The 24,673-nt window shown below is 33.7% G+C and overlaps 1 protein-coding gene and 1 pseudogene across 1 annotated transcript; both read right to left on the bottom strand.

The window, feature by feature from the left end:
* Positions 1-4,257: 4,257 nt before the first annotated feature.
* LOC142612380 (putative pectate lyase 16) lies at positions 4,258-5,697 on the bottom strand. Its single transcript, XM_075784477.1, has 4 exons — positions 5,434-5,697; positions 4,823-5,178; positions 4,563-4,698; positions 4,258-4,470 (listed from the first exon to the last, which is right to left on the bottom strand). Exons 1-4 carry the CDS (start codon positions 5,680-5,682, stop codon positions 4,258-4,260), a joined length of 954 nt encoding a protein of 317 aa, XP_075640592.1. The 5' UTR covers positions 5,683-5,697.
* Positions 5,698-11,955: 6,258 nt separating this feature from the next.
* On the bottom strand, positions 11,956-24,615 carry LOC142612929 (disease resistance protein RML1A-like; annotated as a pseudogene).
* Between the last annotated feature and the right edge of the window lie 58 nt (positions 24,616-24,673).

The raw sequence follows: 24,673 nt of genomic DNA, 5'->3' as shown, positions 1-24,673 counted from the left end.
CACAATTAATTGAGAATATATCAAGTAATCAAGAATATATTAAGCTTGACCAAGTTTTGTGTCAGAATAAGCTGGCCTAGGTGCTCCAATTCATAGTACTAGCCCGGCCAACATTGCCATTAGCTGAATGTGGACATTCATGGTCTGATTTTGGTTCGATGTAAAAGACTAATTAAGGAAGAGTTTAAATTCAATAAAGATACAGTACAAAATCCATAGTTTACATCCTCCAATTGCAACAATTTTTCACAAATTAAAGAATATGACTCGCCACACAATCATGCCTCGCTCCGGCTAATCTGTCCTTCTTTCATTGGATTTGAAGAACCACCAAACATCAACCCACCAGAGACGCTGCTGGAGTATGTTTAAAAACAAAACCAGTGCGGAGAGAAATACACAACAGATTTTGGACCTCCACAGCTTTGGCATTGCAGCCACTAACCTTTTATAATTCTACTACATTTAATGACTTTAATGGTTGTGGCCGTAGTAAGGAAATTGCCACTGACAGACATGAGTTAGATGCAAATGCCTAGTTTGTTAATTGAGAAGTGCTACGTCCACAACATTTTTACAATATTTTCACAACAAATCATAGGTGGTTAATTATTATTGGTTCAAATTTGAACTTAACACTAAGATTACTTTTTTGCCCCAACAATAACAACCAGTAACAACCTGCCACTTAAAATTTGTTGTAAAAATGTTGTGAACATATCATTTCTCTTGTTAATTTTAACTTATGCCAATGTGCTAATCTTTGTGTAGTTATTTGATTGGTTTCCTGATGATTTATTCAGAAAAAAAAAAAAAAAGACTGGTTTCATGATTTGGGAAGGAGGGCATGGTAAAAGAGATGAAAGTCATTTTCTTTTTTTAACTGCTTAACTCTGGCAGCTTCTCCAACGGATTTTGCGGCATCTCTCCAGCTGGTTGAGTTTCGATGGTTCTTCAGATCTAAAAGGGAAGGAGGATGGGATTTTATCACTAATTTTTTGTTAGATAGTTAATTAGTTTAAGGGTCCAGTTAATTGGTATTCTTAGAATATTTGTTAATAAACTACTTAAAAAAAAATTTGATACATTTTTTATGGTAAATATAAAAAGTGCAGTTCTTTTTTTTCTTTTCTAGTAAAAAAGTTTTTAAAATTATTTCACCACTAATTAAACACATGAAAATATTTTCTAAATTTGTAACCAAATACCATAAAATAAATTGTTTTCCATCAAAATATCGAGTTTCACAGCACTTTTTACTTTTTACATCAAAACAAATAAGCTCTACATGCCACATCCATTCCTAAGAGATATGGTTTCATATACCTAGTGTATTATTCTCTCTTCTCACATAAAGTTAGACTTCATAAATAGGATTTATAGATAGAATTCACTCTACTAGAGGAGAATGTGTAATACATCAAGTACAATAAATAATTTCAGTAATCTCAATTGATATATATACATATGTGTGTGTGTGGGGGGGGGGGGGGGGGTGCCTTTCAAAGGTTTCCTAAAACACATATTGACATTTTATGATTTTAGACAAGTTATTTATATATGTTAAAGGAAGTGTGACAAAATGATTTAATCATTTGTGAATCAACATTTTTCTCTTTTAGACTTTGAAGCAATTAATATAATTGTATCTTCTTTATTGATTAGTCTAAGATTGTTAATATAAACAAAGAGATATATTGTGTACTAACCTTCAAGATTTAATTCTATCCAATTCAATTAGAGTGGTACAATTCTTAAGAGCTTTGTTTCCCATCTTGAGAGTTCTAGTTTCTCAGTGGTTTATGAGAGACAAAGTTTGGCTATAAACTTAAAAAAAAAAAAAAAAAAAACAATATCAGAGGACATATGTTCATGTCATGTGCAATGTACATGCCGTACGAAACCACACTTAAATGATTGTATATTATCATTTTAAGTAAATCATGTGCATTGCACATAACAGAGACATATGTCATCTTTTTATTGTTAGGTTATAACTAAATTTGTAACTAAAGTATCTCTAGTTATGAGAGCTATAGTGAGTTTTAAGTATCGTTGTATAAATTGGCCACAACCTTTTCCAGCTTCCATTTTGCTTCACGTTGTGGCTGACCTTTATATTGAAATAGTGACAAGGGTGACTTCAATTGAGGATTTGGTTTTGATGTGCATAGTTCCACGTTCTACACGCTAATCAAAAGGCAAAAAATCCTTTAAAGACGAGAACTATTGAGTAAGAGATTTGAACTCAAAACCTCATAGATCATGAGGTCTAAAAACCACTAGACTAATCTTATAGGACGGTTTTGCATCCTCTAATATAAAACCCACAAACTTTTCCTTCCTAGTAAGTCAAGGCAAAGCAGTCCTTTTCTTCTTTAGTTAGGATGCTATAGACAAAAGTTGGGACATTAAATTGGTGCACACCTCTATGATACATACTCAAATCAAAGCTCTCACATTTGACCTAACTTGAACAGTGTGAAATTTTTTATGCGATGTTTTCGATCATAAGTTTGTCTTGTTATCTAATCCTAGTTACAAAACATTGTACTACGTAGTATTTGTTGCTTGTGGTCGTGGGAATACTAAGAAATTGACATATCCTATTGGAGGCCACTTTACACAATAAACCAATATAGGCCACTGGAAAATTAATCAATCTATGATGTCAATTATTGCAATTAAGGGGCAATTATGTGTGGTGGTATGTTCTAGTTTGTTACAATGTTAGACGACTTAATCAAAAGGCAAGAATGGATTGTCTTGGTGATGCCACAAGGACTAGTAGAGTAGTTCCTTCCTTGGGTTGGCTATTTAGATATGGTGGAAATATTGGTGGTTCTGTGACATGGGCAGCAACTATGGATAATAGTTGCATATACCCACAAAAATTTGACAATAGTTGAGTTAACAAGCTTGCATTGATTCTTATTTGAATTCACTATTGATATCATTTTTTATGTTTACCATTAACAATATGATACATTAGCAGGTGTCACATTTTTTGTCTATAGACTTTCTCTAGTTGCATTATTTTTGGGTAATAATTCTTCGTTTTTCTGTGGATGCTTTCGATTACTTTGGATGCAAGCCTAGTATAGCATATACTTGACAGAAGATTACTTGAATATATCCTACAAGAAATTCCTAAAAGACAAGGCAAGGACGTGGGCACGTATAGTATGCAAAACAGAAGCTTTGAGCCACACTTTAGAGCTGAATCTTATAATTATGTCACATCAACCTTTTTGAAAATTTAATTTTGAGTGAGGTTAAGACCATCATATATTCTATTACATATTACATAAATTGTACAAATTGATATAACAAATTTTAAATACAAAATTTTAAAAAAATCAAAATATTGTTTTATCATGTTATTTTTATTTTTATTTTTATTTTTTTATACAAGATAGAATTTTACTCTAGCTTAATCTAAGTGCATATATGTGTGAAGCTTCCTCCTAGAGACTTGAACTCCTGCCCTTGTCCCCTACATCCCATAAACATTTATACTTGTGGAGTGACTATCGCACCAAGGATGTGCGGTGGTAAATTAATATATAAATTAAGTTTTATCATGTTATTAGTATGGTACTAATCGTATTCAATGTCAAGTTTTTTTTTTTTTTTTTGAGAGGAAATGTCAAGTTCATTTGTAAATTTATCTTAGTAAAATTAGTAATAACTTAAACTATTTATTTATTTATTTATTTATTTTTGTTCTATTAAATTTTTTAAGTATTGAAATTTGATTTTTTTTTTTTTCAATGTTCAATGTGCCATTGTTTTTATGCTGTACATTTTTGGACAAGTTTCTCTTTTAGCTGGCGGCTAGCTCCACAAATGTTAATTGGTTTTCATTTTACTTGTGTCAAGGTATTTATTTTCTATTTATTAAAACAAACATACACACAAAAGAGATGATGAAATTGTAACACAAAAGTACACCATACATCACAAACTCCATTCAAATGTTATAGAGCATACCCGACAACTCAAACAACGCTATTTTTTATTTAATTAACAAAAACAAATGTGCATACCCAACGATTCAAGCGACACTATATTTTTTTTTATCCAAATATAAAAGAAGAAGGAAAACCATTGGCATGCTAAGTCAACAATTGCATTGAAGACCAATATTGCTAAAACAATGTACTCCTATAAATTTTATTTATTTTCTATATTCTATATTCTATATTCAGCCTCCTTCCAAGTTGACGCTCCATTTTTCTCTTCAAACTCTTTGCCTCAGCATCTAGACCGTGGTATGCATCGTAAAGCACCAGCTGATTTTGTCAATGACCTCACTGTTCTTGCATCTGCAGCTTGGAAAACTTGTTCACGGTTATAGTTTGGTTTTACCCCACCAGCACCTGTTTCAATGAATCTAGCTCCATTTTCAAATACATCATTCACTGAGTAAAATTTCCATGACCCTCTTTCACCATTTCTCCACGTCACCTGTTAATATTAATTTTATGCATTGTGTATGTGTTAGTACAGGTATATGCATTTTTGTAACTTAAATGACAATGAAAATATTGAAATTTTACCTCCTTGTTCCCTGATTTTGTTGCAATGAAGAGGTTGGCTTGACTCTTGACACTAGGATTCATGCTTCCCCCTATAGCATATTGCATCCATCCTTGGTAAAGGTTGTTCACCACATGTGCATATCCAAATCGAATCCTACAAAGTTTATTTGTGTGCATAAGATAGCTGATTTAATATATTATATTATTGTGGCTTCATAAATATATGATTGATTGGTTTATGTCTAGAATTCCTTGAATGAGGAGGATCAATTACATACCTTGGCATCCTTTGATTGCAATTAGGTCCAAAATGGTTGTACATGACTGTGACCTTCATGTTCTTATCACGCAAGAACCCATCATCGTGTCCAAGAAGGATGACCTTGTCCTGGTTTTTGAACCAGTTGTTGGAGATGGTGATATCTGTAGAACCTCGAGTTACATCAAGAAGGCCATCCTCACTCTCATAGAGTGTATTGTGGTCTAGCCAAACCTTTGATGCAGTAACCAATCTGATTGCATCTCCATCAACTTGACCTAGTGAAATTATCTTTGAGTCTGGACCCATTACTGTGCTAGGTGGTTGGGATTGGCAATGGTGGATGCGAAGACCATGAATGATTATGTTGCTTTGCTATTGATATATAAGGTGCATTTTAGTAATTGGTCAGCTCAAAAAAGCTAAATGTAATGAAAAATGTTAGAGAGATACCACGACAATTTATTTCACAGTTTGTTAAGTTGTTATATTGTGACTAGTCACTAGTACAACATCACTTTTATGTGAAATCATCTATGATATCACTTTTATAGTGTGCTAATCAATAATCAGTATGTTACCTAAGCAATTGTGAAAATTTGAACAAAAAAATTGGTGCAAATTACATACCTTATAGATCATCAAGCATGCATTACCGGCAATGTGAACATTAACACCCCGACCATCAATGGTTGTGAAACTACTAATGAGAAGTAATTTCTCAAGTCTAATGCGCATGCTTCTTTGGAATGTGATCAATTTTTTCCCTTTGATCATGGTTGTTCCATATCTTAAGGTCCCTGGTTTTGGGTTAATTGGGTTGTCACTAGGTTCAGTGACTACATATTGTGTGAGGCCCCTTCCAATGTTGTTGGTCATCTTCCCAACATAACCCACTGAGCATGTGTCAAGTTGGTGTCTGTTCCTTCGCCAGTCGGGGTTCCATTTCCAGCAATTATCAATCGCATTCATTTTTAAGCCAGTGATCTTTGTTTTCTTAGCAAGCCTAACATTAGGAGTGGAGAGCATAACAATGACAAGAACCAAAGCAAAGTGCCAAAGGATGGCAATGTTGATGCCTTTCAAAGCCATATTCAAGTGCATGTACTAACTCAAAAAACGTAAACTCAGATAGAAAAAGAGGCAGGTAGTATTGGTTTGCAAATAATTGGAATGGAGAGGGATATATACAGGTGGAGTGGTTAGTAAAACATATTAGTTTGTTTAGGTGGTTTTAAAGTTGATGCTAAGGAGTGTACGACACAAAAGAAGCTATTAATAGGTATTGGTTTTACTTCCTCACCCCAATTTGAAATAGATTAGATAGCTACAATTTTGTAGCGGCCAAAATGACAGAAAAAGTGAGCATTTGTGTCATTTCTAGGATAAGGAACGCGTAAAATTTGAAACTTCCACGTACAAAGACTATAGCTATAATTGCTTCTCTCGAGTAGGGGTTTCTCCGCTAGGAGATATCATGGATGTGAACCATTACATGAGTGGTGGGTAGAGACAAATTTTCACAATTTTAAGGTGTTACTTAAAATTATGATTAAACTAATGTCACTATTACATGTGTTGATATTGCCATTATTATTTATAGATCATAAGTTGTAAAAAATGACAGTAGTAGAGTTTTTGTTATTATAGAAATGTCTTTTTGTTATTTAATTATCAATTTACTCTTTAAAAAAAGTGATTAGAGCAACAGTGATACACATAAACATAGTCTAGCACGCAACTATCTTTTAAATTGAAGGTGTCAAGTGGGTTTCAATTAGTTCAGTTGGTATAATTTCTTATTATTGAATAAGAGATCTAGGATTTGAACCTCACCTACATTAAAAACCAATTAGTGTCTTGGCCTAATAATAAAGAACAATTACTAAGAACGGAGGCCATAGGTTGAACTATCTCTCAAAAAGAGAATTGAATGTGTCTACTAATTTAATTGTTTTGATCTCTTGTTGTTTAATATTTAAGCTATTTCTATAATTTTCAGTAAAAATAAAATTAAGCTCTTATAATTATCATAATTTTTGTTTTGTTTTTGGTTTTTTTGGGGGTTTTCTTGAGAATCTATCAGAACTATTTCAAGTACATTATAAAATTAATTTTAATTTTATAGCATATAAGAAAACCATCGACCCCTTAACTGTAAAATAAAATATAAAAACGCTCAGCTAGTTGACAAAAACTTGTCACAATCTGTTATAAAAAAAAAAATAAAAAAAAAACTTGTCACAATCTCACTTTGACTTTTAGAGCATTGTTAATATATTTCATAACTTCTGGCTTCATTGACTAATGATACTGCTTCAAAAATTTCAGCAAGCCGCTTCAAATTCAACTTCAATTTTCCCTACCAATTAATTTAATTGAAAAGTTAGGGATTCATCCTTGATTAAAAAAATAATAATAAAATACTCAAAAAAAAAAGATTCGTCTTTTTGACCGAGTGATAGTTGCAAGTTTTAAATTTTTGAGGAACCTTTTTCTTTCTAAAAGATTTTTTTTTTATTTTAATTTACGTTCATAAAGTTCCCATCACATTCATTAACACCTTGTTATATTCATGTCTCTTAATTGACATTAATTGACTGTAGTTGTGTTTTGCTAATCACCCTGTAATACTAATATTCATGTCTCTTATCATTGTTATTTGGCCATGTTACATGTTGGAGATGTATATAGCAACTGTAGTCAAAGAAACATGTGGTATATTATTTGTTGGTCTTTCTCTTTTCTTAGTTTTTTTGATCTTTAATATCAACATGAAAAGTTATCATTAAAATTTTTCTAGATCATAGCTTGGTTTCTATCACTGTCTGAGTATCCCATTTGTAAAACTTGACAAGAAAATTATTAAAAATATGTTTATTCTTTTTTTTTTTTTTGTGTTAATAAAGGTGAGTTTTACTTGCCTAACTAATAAGATAATGAAAACTTCCAAAGAAAAAATTACAAATATAATTTTTCAAAATGTATCGTATGAATTGAAACTTACTTACTCATCGAGTTCAGGACTAGTATAGATAAAATCAACAATGCCAACCTAAGTCAATTCTAAAGTTCATAATGGAGGCTTGGCTATAGGTAAATTGTATGTTTTCTGCATTGCATGATAAAAGTTATACTTATTTTTCGGATCAAATCTGATCTATATGCAGATAGTTGAATGTAGGCAAGTTCTGAAATGGACATGCCCATGGATATAACTTACCTGAGCGTGAACATTCCAACAGACAGATGAGTACTAGCAAGGTATGTCATTTCCTCCCATTGATATAATGTTATTCCATTTGTCATGCAGGTGAAGCTGTGTCTGAATTGGAGCAACTTCATCAATATGTAGAGAAGGAGCTGCCACTTCACCTCAATGCAGATAAAAAATGAAGGATTTCAATGAGTTCCACTCAGAACTTGCCGGACCGAATAGGTGAAATTCCACAGAAAATATTACATAGGGCTTTATCCAGATAATATGGCTTGACCACGAATTAACTTGAAAAAGATTTTGAAGGACTTGAGAATATTGGAACCATTTCTTCGTATTAAATGTAAGACTAGGTGGGGGTATTACTGCTGTAAGATAATCTCTGGCACTCTATATGTAATGACAAACATTAACTTTGAAAATGCCGCCTAACCTTGGCAGGAACATCACATCAGTGTTTTATTTTTTGGCCTAGATTCTGAACTCGAATATCATGCAACTTACTTTCTCATTGAAGACCAAGGCAGTAAAAAATGCTTCACTGTATGCCATGAAGTATGAGTTGCTTAGCTCCTAACTTTCTGTAGAATTTAGAAGTGGGTAATTTTTTGTAGGATGATTAACATTTTACACTTTTCAGCTTTCCTTTCTTCTTGCGTCTGTTTGAATACAGCTGAAAATTGAAAATACTGTAACAAAATAATTTTTAAATGTGTAAATAGTATTGCGAGACCCATTTTTAATAAAAAATTGTTGAAAAGTAAGTGAACAGTACAGTGCGCGTTGTCCCTGCAGCAGAAACGAAAAAAAAAAAAAAAAAAGTCTACGTTTAGCGCTATCCAAACCAAGCCTTAAGACATACTTGAAATAGTGGAGCTTTTCCTATAATTACTCACTGTCTTGTATATCAATGGAAACAGTGGGACTCGGAACAACTTTAGAATTTAGTCCGAACTGTAGATAATGATCTATCAGATGTGACTCTCATGGCGCCTGCAGCAGGACTGTTAAGTTAAAAATGCTTGGGAGGTTGGAGGGCTAAGGGTCCAACATGCAGATCAAGTAGCTCCAGTAGAAATATTGATGACTCAAGCCACTGGTCTGGTGAACATTGAACATTTGAAAATGTCAAATCAGCCACCATCGGCCAAGATGTTCCAGCAACGCTGGTGAACCTAATGAACTGTGCAAGTTGAGGCACCTGATGCGAAGTTATTGGTCCTCTTTCTTTGGCTGGTTGGTTGTAATGGTGAATAGGACCTAGTGGAATGTCATGGAGAGTTTTCCATTGATCACTTACCTCCCAAATTATGAAACTGAGAAGAAAGCATTATGGAAATAAGATCGGAATGGGAGTAAGGGAGATAAGTGTATCGTGTATGTCTTGTGTTAATGGATTATGAGCTATATATAGTTCATGTTTCTGTAAGTTTAGTTGTAGCAAACTTGAAGCCCCCACTTCAGTTGTAAGAATGAACTAGTTGGGGACAAAAAATTTTATTGGCTCCTATATGAATAGAATTAATGTAATATACTGTTTATCATTGCTTCCATTTTAAAAAAAAACCAAACAAATAGCTTTTTGAAAGATTCAAACCCAGTACATCATTGTTCAAAGGTTCAAACAACAATAATGGAGCCTCTTCTATCTAGGTTACATAATCTTCAATATCATGTGCATATCTCGCCAGAATGTGTGTTGTATTATTTGTTTCCTGTCTAGTAAAACTAACTTCCCATTGCTGAAACTGTTGCAGATAAAACTTGGCTTCCTACACAACATTTCCCCACCAATACCATCCTCTCCGTGTTCCCGAAGTTTTGCTATAACCTGTGCTGAATCACCTTCAAGAATTTTTATGGTGAATGCCAACTTCATGAGAAAACCGACTGGCTTGGACAGCAGCCTCAAGTTCTGCTTCAAAGCTCTCCATAAATATTCTCACCAAGACTAGGAATTCATGCTCTCTTCCTCTAATTACCACTTTACTGCAACACCAAATTCTTTGTGCCTCCTCACAGCTCGACAATACATGCACTGTGGCATCCTCATTTAATTTGCACCTTGGACACCATGGCGGAGTTAGAACCCTTATTTTCACCCGACTGGCACATGTAAGTAGTATCTTTCTTGTTCCTATTGAGCATATCCCATCTTGTACATTTTATTTTCTTTCTGTTGTCCCTCCTGTTTAATTATATTTTATACCTAGCTAGAAAGTCCGTAGAGATCCACTCAGGCGAAAATACGCTTTTGGTCCCTACATTTTGAATCAATTCTCATTTTGGTCTCAAAATTGATTTCATTGCTAATGTCATCCCTAAAAATATAAAATCGTTTCTAAAATGGTCTTTGCCGTCAGTCAATCAACGGAAAAATCTTGCATGTCTAACAAAATGCATTGCTTGTTGACATAACGCTGACGTAACCATTAAAATATTATTAAAAAATATTAGTTGGTATTTTTTAAATGCTACGTCAGCATTTTAATTTTTTTAATAGTCATGTCAGAAAATTTAAACAAAAATAAATTAAATTTAAAAAAAAAGCCTTAAATCTAATTTAATTTAAGCCTTAAATTTTTTTTAATTTCTTTTGGTAAGAACATAACAATTTGTTCTTGATGTTATTTCCAAATCCTAGAAACAAACCCAGCAATTAAATTCAATCTCCAGCAACCAAATCCAATCTCCATCAATGCCAAGAAAACAATAAAGAAATCCAACAAACCAACCAATCTCCAGCAAACCCATAAACTCATAAATTTCACATTCAAATGATCAAATTCCTATTCCAAATTCATCTTAATCATGAACACACAAGAACAACACAAGAACACCATCTGCTCCAAGATCCAAGATCCACATCATCGTCCAAGATCAACACAAGAACACCGACGGCATCATCGTCCAAGATCCATCTCCCTCGTCAACCCACCATCTCCGCATCACTCGAAACCCACAAGAACAACACAAGCTCTGCATCACTCGAAACCCACCATCTCCCTCGTCAACCCAATCATATGGGTTTGAGAGCCACTGCCTGAGATCGGGCCAGATCACAACCCAACCACCGATCCGTGTTCACAACACCCACCGATCCGAGTTCACCAAAACCACCAAGCGACGACACTCTTCTTCATGGAGCAGCGGCGCTTTTCTTCACCAGACCCACTTCTCCAAGCCCTCGCTGCTCACATTCTTCACCAGACCCACCAAATCATCACCAACATCAACATCATCCTCATCACGATCCTTACGCTCATCTATGAAACTCAACCTCTACAAACTCCATCCTCAGAACCAACACCAACATCATCAAAATTCCAAGAAATCCCATGATCAAACCAGATACGGTTTTGATCATGGGATCGGTTTTGTGGGTCTTCAATTTAAAGGGTTATGGGTTCTCTTGATCTTGATTTTTAAGAGCTTTTTTTTTTTTGCTAAATGAGAACACGATGGAGCTTGAGTTTCAATCTTTACAGCTTCAATTTTTGGCTGAATGAGAACACAATAAAAGGCTTTATTTTTTATTTTTTTTAATTAAATTTAAACTGTGAAATCTGGCTTTTTATTTTTTTAAAATTTTTTATTAATTAAAATGCTGACATGACATTTAAAAAAGTCAAATAATCTTTTTTTAATAATATTTTAATGGTCATGTCAGCAAACAGTACATTCTGTTAGACACGTGCGATTTTTCCGTTGATTGGCTGACGACAGGGACCATTTTAAAAACGATTTTCTTTTTTTAGGGATGACATTAGTAACGAAATCAATTTTGGGACCAAAATGAAAATTGACCCAAAATGTAGGAACCAAAAGTGTATTTTGATAATGGTATTGCAAGCGCCCCTAGGATTTCCCTCTTTGTTTGAGATGGCTTGCCTTCGTGCTTGTGGATTTCTTTTTATTATACCCATAACATTAATTGGGGACTATACTACCCATAACAACAACAATAATGAAAATCTGTACAACCTCAAAAGATTGTCATGTTTGTTACAGATATTTAAGGAATCACATATCCTAGATACAAACAACAATATTCAAATTTAAAACCCAGAACACATGGTGTGTTGTACATATTTGGAGCTCTACTCAACGTCGCCTCCAAGATCTAATGCTCAGCATTGAATTATCTCTTGAATTTGCTGCAAAAAGTGTGAATGAGAAAGAGACACACAAACAGGGAGAGAGAGAGAGAGAGAAATGTTTATGTGTCACTTACAAAACAGAATCTGGAGCTATTTAAGTGCCCTTAATGGACTTGTTGGATTCCCAATTAAACCAAAAGATGATTCATCTAGCTTAAGAATGTCAATGGAAGACTGTATCAACCATTGAGCTGCTGCTACATATTGTAGGCACAGCGATTTCTGCATTTGAAAAATCTAGCTAATAAGAATAAACCTCAAAGTGAACCCATGGAAATTGGAAGTCAAGTTCTGAACACCAACAAAAAAAATTAACTGTCTTTATCCTTTCAATATAATTCTTCACTGGTAGTTCTTAGTTATCATTGGATTACTTCAATTTCAAAATGGCCATTTCAAATTTTGGTTCCAAGTTCCAGGTTTGTCTTAATCAAAAAAATTTTAAATCTCAATTCTCAAGCCAAAGACATTGGTTTTTTATATGGATAATGAGAACAAACTAAGATTTTTGAATGGCTTGAATTTTTAAAAAATGTACAAAATTACTTCTTTTACCTCCGCATTTTCTTTTGACTTTGATGTGTAGTCTTCAGGGAATGGATACAAACTACAAAAGTTGGAGCCCAATCTTCACAAGTTCTCTTGGGTCAACATCCTGATTAGGAACTTTCTCACATTTTCCTTGTTCATTGTTCTCACTTTTCAAAAGGAAGCTTCAGTAGCACTTGAGCTTTGTTGATAAACAACAGTACTAACCTTCAAATGTTTATGCATAAAAAAATAAATTTTATGAGACACTTATCAAGGAAAAAATCATGGTGCTAGATAACCTGTTTCATAAAATAAACTTTGCCAGCATAATTTTTAGTAGCCCAATAATGATTATGTAGATTTCCATTCTTAAATTGCTAATAGAAATTGCAAGTGCAGGCAACATTCAATGTCTACAAGCAGGGGAAAAACAGAGAGAGAGAGAGAGAGGCTTAAGAAACAAAAGAATGGCCCTAATGCTCACCCATAGCAGAAGAAAAGGAACAAACGTACATCTAAACCTAAGATACAATTAGTTCTAGGTCTAAGTATTATATTCAATTGCTCCAAAAGTGCTTTCCACTTACTTTAAGGGTCGGGTAGCACACAACCTGATGTAATATTGTTTCACCACAGATACCTTGGGGCTGAGGCAAAGGGACTCATTACAAAGCATTAGCAATATGGAAACATCTTGACAAAGTGTGGAAAACAACATTTGCTATAGTACAGAAAATACTGACCTCGAATGTCAGATAATACATAAAGCTATTAATAAATTCGAGCCAGCTAAGACATTGGAGTGATAATCTAGACATTGCAATTCCTCGCATGTTTAAGGGCACGAATTCCTTGAAAAATTATATTAAAATTGAATCATAAGATCACGAAAAGGCCTGTAATATGCAAGGAGGAGAGAATATATGAGAGGTATTTTTTTTTATTTAAAATTTGATGCATTTGCCACATCCCCACAGAGTTGATAGTCAAATGTGTTTACAATAACATATTCTGAAAAAATCTGTCAGGGTTTTGCTTGATAAAACTATAGAAAATGGACATTGTACTTGAAAATGGTGCAAAACATTTCTGAGAAATTCATGGTCACACCATAGGATAGTATAGACTGGTTGGATGAGAAGAATCAAAACCAAGGAGAACATTTAGCCAAACGTATAGTAGGTAAAAAAACAGACTACAGATATCTATCTAACACAATTAATAAAAAAGTAAAAAACTAAAGGATGGAGTTTATTCTAATAAAGGACAAGAAGAATTCCTCTAATAAATAACAATAAGGAAAAAAAAGCATTAGTGATTAGATTCCTCATTGTAAACTCTCTTATCACCAAAAGACTATCGTTCAATACTTTCCAGAGGAAAATAAGCACTTGGAGAGAGAATTTTAGATACCATAGGTCAGCCCACATTTAAGAACTATATCTCAGAGTTCTTCTCCTTCCATATAAGCATTCACGATGGAGAAGCCAGTAGGCTCAGTTGACAGTAAAGAGACCTGATTGATTCATGGGGCCTAATCAGTTTAACTACACTTCCAAACCTAGGAGTTAGCTGCTTCTAAATGATATAGTTAGCTACATGAGAATAATCCCCCAGACACATTGGATCTTACATTAAGCCAAAAGTCATAGTTATTAGGAATTGAGTTCCCAATTCCTACCAGCCATTTTGCTTCTGTGAAAAAAGACAATCCCATTGCTTTCTTTTTTGATAAATAAATAATTTCATTAGCAAGAAAGTTGCTACCCCAGTACACAGTCTTTACTCAAGTACAATTTTCTTTTCACTTCTTATTTAACATGAAAACTTCCTAGAAAGTAGTGAGAAACAGCACCCAACCTCTGTTTCAAGATGTGATAGTAATTTGAGGTTTTCTTAAAAAACAAATGCGCTTGCTCCTTGACATAATGACAACAGCCATTTCTTTAGATTATCTGCAGAAATGGCAGTTAAACTCATCTTCAAAGAAAACTTCAGATTTAAACAGTTTCATTTGGAAGAGATTATTCCAAAAACCATCATCAAACAAGCATTTGCAGTTCTGTATTTTGTGTGTACTGACTAATTTACATTCCCAAACCCAAAATAAGGCCTCAAGCAATCAGCAAAATACAATACATATGCAATTAAAATTTACATGGAAGGAATTTTATCTTAATTTAAAGCTTAACCTTCAGTGGGGAAACTAAGTTAATGCAATCAAAATGGTACCACTCATCACATTGATCAAAAGCAATCATTGCTCTCTGATCATATGGCTTTCGACAAATACAATAAAGCATACTTAGTTCTTATAGTAACTGCACCAACCAAACACTAGCTGATCAATGAAATGCCGAGGCAAATATTATTCTTTTCCATTTTCCTTTTTCAAGTAACGCAAAGGAAAGTAGTTTTTTTTTTGGGGGGGGGGGGGGGGGGGGGGGGCTCTGTACCTTAATTTCCTTCTCCAAGTAAGAAGGTAAATTTTCACCTTCCATGATAAGTTCAAAAACTTTATCTAAGCTGTGAGCTCCAGAATCTGTTGCAACCTGTACAAAAAAAAAAAGAGCTAATGAGAGAGAATGAGTATGAGACATTTATAGACCTTCCTGGCACATTCTGCCTACTGCAAGCCAATACGCTTCACTTCTGTAAGTCTTTGCCTATAGTAATCTTCAGGTGGAATGCTCATATATGATGATTTAGTTTATCATCTATGTCACAGTATTGCAAAATTGCTTTTGTCAAGAAATAAAGTTTTAAATCAAGTTCTGTCAAACAAATACAAATTTTAAAGAGAGATTTTCTACATCCCAGAAAGTGTCTTCACTGTCCAGCTCACTTTTGAGGAAGGTTAATTAATGCACTGTTACTTCAGGTCATTTTTGCACTTTCAAAGACGTTCACATCAATTAGTGCTGTGACCTTCTTTACAAGGAGTAATTAATATTGAACTCTTGAATTATGACAAGGGCCTATATAGAACAGATGAAATTGGCTAGTAAAGCACACCATGTTGAAGTGTGCCAATAATAAAAATGCAGTCCTTCAACGAAGAAGTATTTGTATCCATATTTCAGTCTTACAGGAACATTATCTTCAACAAATTCTTCTTAACAAACTGAAAACACAGATAACCTAAGTAATACCACAGCAACCCAATGATATCTTATAGTAATACTTGAGCATCTATAATAGATGGATTGCTAAACAATTACTTAAAGCTATATAAGAACTAAGAGTGAAAGAAAGATTTTCCTGGATTGACTGCCCATACCAACCACCTCTATCTAGCTAATCTCCATCACCTTATAAGGAATTGTAACTAGTACTCACTACTTACCCAAAAAGGGAAGATAGTCCTCACAAACCCAAATCAATCATTATTCTCCAGCCCTAGCTAAGCCTCCTACTCCACTTTCTATATGTTTTTGTTTATGTTTCCTTCCCTAAAACAAGAATTTCTAGTCTCTTCATAGAATTAGAGACACAAGGCAGAAGCCAGTTGACATGCAACACATCATGAATTTTGTAGGGGCAACATAGGCATTAAACCATATTAGGTTCTTGTGGAAATGGTTTTCTGTTTCTTTTTTTATTCCCTCTTTATTTGGTAATTCTCAAGAACTGACAAATATCAATTTTAATAACCAATGGACACTCTTGGAAAATGCTATCCCCATGTGAACTATCCCACTTTTATAACTAATAAAAGTGAACAAGTGCTAGAGAATTCAAAAGAAAATAATCCATATTAAGAATGTAGAATAGTCCCAAAAGACAAGTAAACAAGTATTAATGGTCGGTAAAACGCACCTCTATCAAATGCTGCTGAATTTGTTGGATCTTTGGCTTTTGTAAACCCCCTAATAATCTATTGACTTCGAATCTCCATGAGTATCTTGCTAAAGCCAGCTCAAGGTTGCGATTAGCTTGATGATCATACAGAAATGCCACTTCAATGGCCCGTGCAACAAAACCATTTCCAATAAGGAAGAATGTACAAATGCATGGCTATATAACAGTTAACACTGAAAGGATAACAATTTTATTAGACTGGAAGCTATTGCATTTTATGCAAACTAACAACATGTATAGCAATAAAAATTTAAAGCCAATTATGCACTAAGGAATTATGTCAAATCCAGCAGAGAGAGATTAATCCAATTATCCCAAGAAGTTGTTGAGGACAATATTTGGATGGCAAGCAAAAAGGATATTTAGGCCAATTAAGAATCTTTATCCCATTGGGAAATATGTCAAATCCAGCAGAGAGAGATTAATCCAGGTTCTCAATAAAAAGAGTAGAATACAACAACCAAATGCTTCTACAGCATAATATGTCAACAGTATATAATGCTAGCCTTGGCAAGTACCTTATAGCAGCAGTAGTTAATTTTTCAGAGACCACACCAAGATCTTTATCAAAATAAGCTAAAGAAAAATTGACTATTTTTGTCAAGAAAGTTCTGCATGCCATAGCTTGTTCCACAAGTTGTTCCAATACATCTCTTTCCTCAATCCTGTAGAGCAGTTATCAAAAAAACAAAGCATTCACATGCAGGAATTTGATAACCCATCAAATAATCTTCAATAAAAACCCAATCAAAAGCATGTGCCAAATTCAGTGGAGAACCATTCTTTTTTACAACTGTCATATATCCATAGTAGTTACATAAGTGCAATTGGATAAGCATGAGGTAAAACAATCCATGAGCCTAACAAGTGAGGCAAAAACCAAAAGTACAAAAAATAAGAAAACCAAATGCCAAACATATGGTGGACCAGGCAAGCCATCCTTGGTTAATATATGAATCAATTGAAGAGGAAGAAAAGACATCCAGTTTACAGGGCACATCGTGAAGCTCAGTTTTGGTTGCAAACCAACCTGCTCAGTTTTAGGAGTACCTTGAAATCAAACTAACATAGAAGTCTATTAGTGAAAATTCATATTTCATATGTAGGCTGAAAAGGTTATTATTGTTATTAAATAGGCTGGTGACAAACTGCTAGACATCAGTGTCTGTCTTAAAATTTCACAACCCAAGGTCTCAGCCATCCCACTAGCAGTTTTCTTACAATCAATCTTTGTTTCTCTAAGTTGTGAAGAGTATTATGGCCATGTATTTTGTGGCTTGAGAACTTAAGTGACATATAGTGCCAACTAGAATCACAGCTAAAGTTCATAACAAAATAACAGAAGGTATTCTTCTTTTTCTCATCAAATATGATGTTTATGCAGAAATTTGAACTTAGGCAAGTTCTAAAATGGACAAATGTCTATGGATATTATTTACCTGAGGACAAGCATAACAAGAGACAGTTCTTTAAGTACTTGAAAGGTTTGTCATTTCCGCCAACTTGAAGGAGACAATGTGTCTCATCCTGAATTGATCCACTTAATAGCTATTTGTAATGCAGGTCAAAAATCTCTGGGGCAGCAAAAGCAAAATAGCATAAAAAGCATGGTGGTTGGCACAACTAGCCAACTCATGCACGAACTAGATGTGTCATCAAGGACCAGAGGAGACTGATATTCTTCATCTTCTTCTGCTTCCAAATCATCAGATCCATAAAATGGCAACTCGCTCCAGTAATCAACATCATCATCATTATCATCATGTCCAGCAGTTAGAAGGGGCAAGTTAGGTATACCAGATTCTTGCGGAGGACAGATGCACTCTACGTGGACCCCCCACCTTGTGAGATTTGGTGGCTCATCGTGTTTACCATGGAAGATTTTATATGTAACCTCAACATGACTCTGGTCAGTTGGATTTGATTTATTCAATATCTGCTGTAGAAACCTTTGAGGTGGAGAATATAATAGCAGAAGATTATGATTTGGATCAATATGCTGAGCCATACATGCACGTTTTTTACAACCATTAATGGAAATGTAAACATAGCATAAATGTATATAGTTCTTATCATGTGCCTCATCGCCTCTAAAAGCAATATAGACGGCCAATTTTGGAAATTTGCGACCAACCCAGAACAATATGGAATTATTTTCAACACTTTGATGATTGAACCATGGAATCTCAGTTCCCGATACCACAAGATAACGAGAATTGGAGAAGTGTGATATGTCCCCATCTTCAGATTCAGATTCGGATTCAGATTCAGATTCAGTACCCTCAGTATCAGATGGGAAGTAATCGGTGAACTGTGGATCCATTAATTCCTTGCTTCTTGCACTACCACATACTCCATTCGGTAAAATCCCCATACTTTCTATTACCTGCATTGCAATTACAAAATTCAACATTTTTCATTTACCAAATCTCGTAAAGCATTTAGAGAAAGTAACAAAAATTGTTTCTTTATAACTTAACTTAAAAGAAAGAGAGAGACCTGATTCAATACCCCACTCGGTGATTCATAATCCAACAACGGGCAATTATATGCATAAACCCTACTTATCGATAGTGGAAGTCCTTGAACTTCACGAAGGTGCTTGCAATGGGAAATATGAAGTGCTTTTAATCTAGGAAATCTGCTAATGCTTTCGGGGATGGTAATAATATTGGCTCCAGATAGATAAATACTTGCCAATGCGGGGAAGTAATCAGGCTTCATCAAAAGATCTAATTCAATTATGCTTTTACAGTGCCAGAAAAACAGTCTTGTCATCTTCAGAAACCCATAACCGGAGGAGCTATCAAAAGAATTGCATGACGGTCTCAATTTGGCAGTAGGAGTCACCAAACGCCGAAGCTGTTGCAATTTATAAATGCCATCTGGAAGATCCCGAAGGTTATTGCATTGATAAAGGGTTAATGTCTCAAGAACTTCAAGAGATGTCAACATGAGGTTGTTCGGAAGATTTTGAAGTTTTTTGCAAAAATCAAGATTCAACGTTTTAAGCTTATGAAGAAATTCACCGGACTTGGGAATCTTAACTAAATTTTCACAATAAGAAAGGTCCAATATCTCCAAATTTGGGGTGCATAATTCAGGTAATTTGGTTATAAATTTACAACCACGGAGATTGAGATATTTCATATTTACTAACTGAAACTCCTGTAGAAAAATAAATTTATAAATAACTTCAACAGACTTTAGAATAAAAATTTAACAAAATCTTAATTAAAAAAATATATTAGTAATTGTACCTGATTGCATAGCTTTTCCAACCCAATGCGACTATATGGCATACCGAGCCCAACAAGTTCTCGAGGATAGTATTTGGATGGCAAGCGAAAAGGATATTTTGGCCAATAAAGAATCTTTATCCTGCTGGGAAGATATTGAATTGCTTCACAAATATTTATGTTATCGACCAGAAGTATTGTGAGATTTTCCATCCTTTTGAAAACATCAGGGTGTAGTGGCACATTTACTAGTTCAGGTGAATGCAACATTATACCTCGAATTTCGTCCGTCCCCTAATTAGATAAAGAGTCAAGTAAACCATAATTCACAATAGAATTTACCAAAAGCAAAAAGTATAATAATTCTGAAATTTCAGCAAAAATGAGACTAATAAAATTCATATTTTATACAAAGTTAAAAAGAAATAAATATATAACTTTTATCGAGTGGTTTTTTTTTTTTTTTGAAGAAAATAGAAGAAAAAGAACTTATACCTTATTTCCAATTAGTACTTCAAGAGCATCTTCATGATGTCATAACCTGCTACGTTTTCCAAGAATATGTGGAGATTCTAGTCGAACAACTTCCCTACCCATTTGTTGTATCAAGTCATGCATTAACAGTATACCATGATTCACAGTAATTAGATACTTATAAACAAGTCTTTGAATACCATAACCTGGATGTGAATCACTAGCATTTAATATATTTACAACGTAATCCTTCTCCCATCCCTTGAAGAAACATGCAATATCAAGGAAAATATCTTGTACTATTTCCTCCAGTCCATCATAACTTACTCTAAGTACTTCTTGAATGTCTTTATTGGGAATTTTGTTATACTTATCTATAGTAATTTCCCATTCACGTTTAGATCTTCCACACAAATCACGAGCTATTATTATAAGAGCTAGTGGAAGGCCTTGGGTATACTGTATAACTTGGTTTGTAAGTTTTGAATAATCTTTATTGGGTTTCTTTCCATGGAAGGCATGCTTTTCAAAGAGTTGAAGAGCTTCATGTTTCTCTAATTTCTTGGCCTCATAAGTTGTACAAACTTTTCCAAGAGTAGCTAAAAATTGTGGATTTGTTGTTGTTGTTATAATGACTCTACTTCCTGAAGCAAACCAATTACAATCTCCAAGCAAGTTTTTTATTCTTCCCAATGTGTCCACATCATCAAGAATTAAAAGAACCTTTTTACAACGAAGTCCCTTTTTTATCAAATTGATTCCTTCGGATATGCTGTGAATTTTCAAATTTTCATCCCCTAAAATCTCTTTAAGAAGTTGACCTTGTAGTTTGATAATGCCATCCTTTGTCTCCGAAGTTTCTCTAACATGCTCTAAAAAACTGCTTCTATCAAAATGATTAGCAATTTTGTTATAAACTGCTTTTGCAATTGTAGTCTTACCTATTCCAGAAAGGCCATGAATCACTACCATGCGAAATTCATTTAACTCAATACATAAAAGCGATTCTATGGCCTTGGCACGAGGTTTTACTCCAACAAGGCGTTCGCCAACAAATACCAGCGTGCATTTTAATATAGTTCTTGGTATATTTTCAACAATTGTTTGGATAAATTTAGATTCAGTGTCACTGCAAACCATAAAGTAAAAGAAACATTTAATGAGTTAGACTAGTTACAAATATTAATATGAAATGAACTAAATTCAAGATGCCTAGTCCTGTGTCTTACTATTTACAGTTTAAGATATTATTGATTAAATTAAATGACATATAATTCAAATATTTGAGTAGTATCTTTAAATTTTGTACATTCTTTTTTGCTTAGAAATTAATTATAGACATTTTAGCAAGTATCTGAGTTGGACTAGTTGCAAATTTTAATATGAAATGAACTAAATTCAAGATGCTTAGTTCTGTGACTTACTACTTACACTTAATATATTATTAATTAAAGTAAATGACGTCTAATCAAATATTTTAGCAGTATCATTAAGTTGGGTACTACATCATGAAATTTTGAGCACAATAAAGGATATGGTATTAGAAACAGGAACATGTTTTTACTCTCTCTTAGATAATTTATAATTTAATTTTTTTATTGACCCATATTATATTGTATACTAATGTTATATTAGATTTTCGATATTGTACATAAAAGAACTAATGACATTACTCATCATGACTTGCACATTTCAAATATAGATATTTTCAGTGACAAGTTGACTACTAACATTATGTGTTTTTCTCCCCATAAGTTCATCATTTAGATTTTATTATAAATTATTTACTTTTTTTTGCCTAATATATTATATTTTATTCTTCAAGCTCTCTATATATTTATTTCTTCTTATTGATGATTTAACTTTATTTAATGTTTCTTTATGAAAAAAAACTTTATTTAATGTTTCATGCATATAATATGTACGCATTTTATTTTTTTTCATTTACGGATTTATTGGATTTGAAGATTATTATATTTATTTACTAGACTGTAAAATTAATAATTTATGTATTGATGCGTTCATTATTCCTATTAGGATAAGAAAAATAGTTGTATAACTACAAAATCTGAATATCCAATTATGTTGGCACTTACACGCGTCTATCATTTGTAGTTTTCAATCCATTTGTACATATTAAATAACTTTACGTCAAATATATATATATAAACTCTTCACATACATTTTACAACCAATGATAAATGTCCATTTAAAAAAAATTCAAATTACAAATTAAAAAAAAAAAAAAATATATATATATATATATATATATATATATATATATATATATATATATATATATATATATATTGTAGGTGCACAATTGTACCTAGACCCAAAAACGAATGTTGGGCTCAGGCCCAATGAGCCTTATACAATAAAATTTGTAGAGTATAGGTTTGAAATCTAAGTTCGGGATGTTGGAAGTTCGATTAACAGGTTGGAATGTTCCAATCTATGCAAATGATGAATAAATATAACAAATAGATCTCCTCGGACGTAAGCCGAGGATGGTTTGTATGAATACCCTCTTTCCAGGTCAAAGTTTACAATCCTTAGCTCCTATTTTTTTTTAGTAGAAAAGTGTCGGGGGCCCTTCTCCTTTCTCTCTTGCCTTCTTATATGCTTCTTCTTTACTGGCTCCTCCACGAGTCATGCAAATCTTCCCCTTAGATACTTGTCACATCCGCCACCTTCTTGAACTCTTCAAACAATAGCAAGAAAGCTGAATTCTACTGTTTAGAGGTTATTTCCCCATTAATGCGGCCAGGAAGGCAAATAAAGGGTCTTTAATGTGGAGGTAGCAGCATTTTCCCTAAATATTTATCTCACATTCTCGCATCTTAAAGGGTGCTTGAATCACCCTTTTACCCATCAGTTTTTCTAGGACTTTGCCTTTAACCTTCTTGGCAAGTCCCAAAGTCATCAGCGGACCTGTCCGAGGATACACTCATCCTCGGACAACTCCTCGGACCTCTGCAGTATAGGCTGACCCGTGGGTTTAGGGGCCCAATGACAAAAACAAACTGGTACCAATCGATCAAGTCCAAAACTCATTTGTTTATTTGATAACTCTCACCCCCCACATATATATAAATTCAAATTACAATATATATATATATATATATATATATATATATATATATATATATATATATATATATATATGATGCATAACCACTTAAGTATCCTACTGGATAAGTGGTTTTATGATTCTCTCCTATCTGATGTCATATGTACCATTCCACTCCCTCCAAAACAAATATAAATAAATAGATCATATAAATTTTTGGTCAGTGGGTCAGGCTAACAGTTTAGGCTTCTGGGCCTCATTGGTGGGCCAAGTGTACACCCATTGATAGAAAAATCAACCCACAGTCAAATCAATTGAGATAGTGGGCTACTCACGGGCCTCAATAGAACTGGATTGGGTTTTGGGCTATGAACTTTCTAGTGACATTTTTGCGAGATGTTACATGTATGTGATACATTAGATACTTTTTTCTTAGAAAGACTCAAAGATTTGAGACCAAAAAAATAAATATTACCTCTCAATAATGTGATCCTAGACGGCAGCCGCATAGTTTTCACTTTGAATATTGTCTTAACGAAGTTTAGGAACAAGAAAATAATTAAGTTCTTCCTTGAGTGATTGTTTCTCTATTTGTAAATAATTTAATTAAAAATTTAGCTAATATAAGAATTATGCTAAGAGATAATTTTTAATTATAACAAACCATTAGAATCATGAAACTCATGAAAGCATAAGACAAGTACTGAAATACATACCATTTAGCACAACAACAAAAATAAAGTAATGAAATACATACCCATTCTTATAGTGCCATCCAGAAAAACTACCCACTTTATTTAGAGCTTTCCTCCAATTCTGCACCTTGTCCATCTCATCTTTGAATATTTCTTCATGCTTTGTTAAAGCTACTCCAAACTCATTCTTTTGTTTACGTACTTCTGATGGATCTATATTGTAAAAAACAGGTAAAATTAATCGGCTACACTCAAGAATCTTGACAAGTTCATCCAAACACCAAGTAGAAGAAGCATAGTTTTTAGATAACACGATGATTGAAACAGTGGATGATTCAATGACTTTAAGAAGTTCTATTGAAATTTCTTCTCCTCTTTGAAGGTTATCGTCAATGAAGGTTTTAAAACCTTGGTCACATAAAGCTTTATGTAAATGGCTTGTAAAACCATAGCGTGTATCTTCACCTCTAAAGCTTAAGAAAATGTCATAGCTCTGGTGAGTGGAAGAAGAAAAAGAAGAAGAGGAGTAAGAGGAGGCTCCTTTGTTGGTCAAGAAAGCCATTGGTATGAGAAGATTAAGAAGATGTAAAAAGAGGACGAAAAGTAAGAGATTAAAGATG

The sequence above is a fragment of the Castanea sativa genome, chromosome 10 (assembly GCF_040712315.1).
Source record: "Castanea sativa cultivar Marrone di Chiusa Pesio chromosome 10, ASM4071231v1".
Classification (NCBI taxonomy): domain Eukaryota; kingdom Viridiplantae; phylum Streptophyta; class Magnoliopsida; order Fagales; family Fagaceae; genus Castanea; species Castanea sativa.
This window is presented reverse-complemented; position numbering and strand designations above follow the sequence as displayed.

Bases quoted from the DNA above. Each gene is read 5' to 3' on its own strand.
- LOC142612380 (XM_075784477.1), bottom strand. From the start codon at position 5,682: ATGACCAACAACATTGGAAGGGGCCTCACACAATATGTAGTCACTGAA. The intron at 5,179-5,433 runs GTATGTAATTTG...ATATATCAATAG, and splicing joins CATGCTTGATGATCTATAAG to CAAAGCAACATAATCATTCA. The intron at 4,699-4,822 runs GTATGTAATTGA...TAAACTTTGTAG, and splicing joins TGCAATCAAAGGATGCCAAG to GATTCGATTTGGATATGCAC.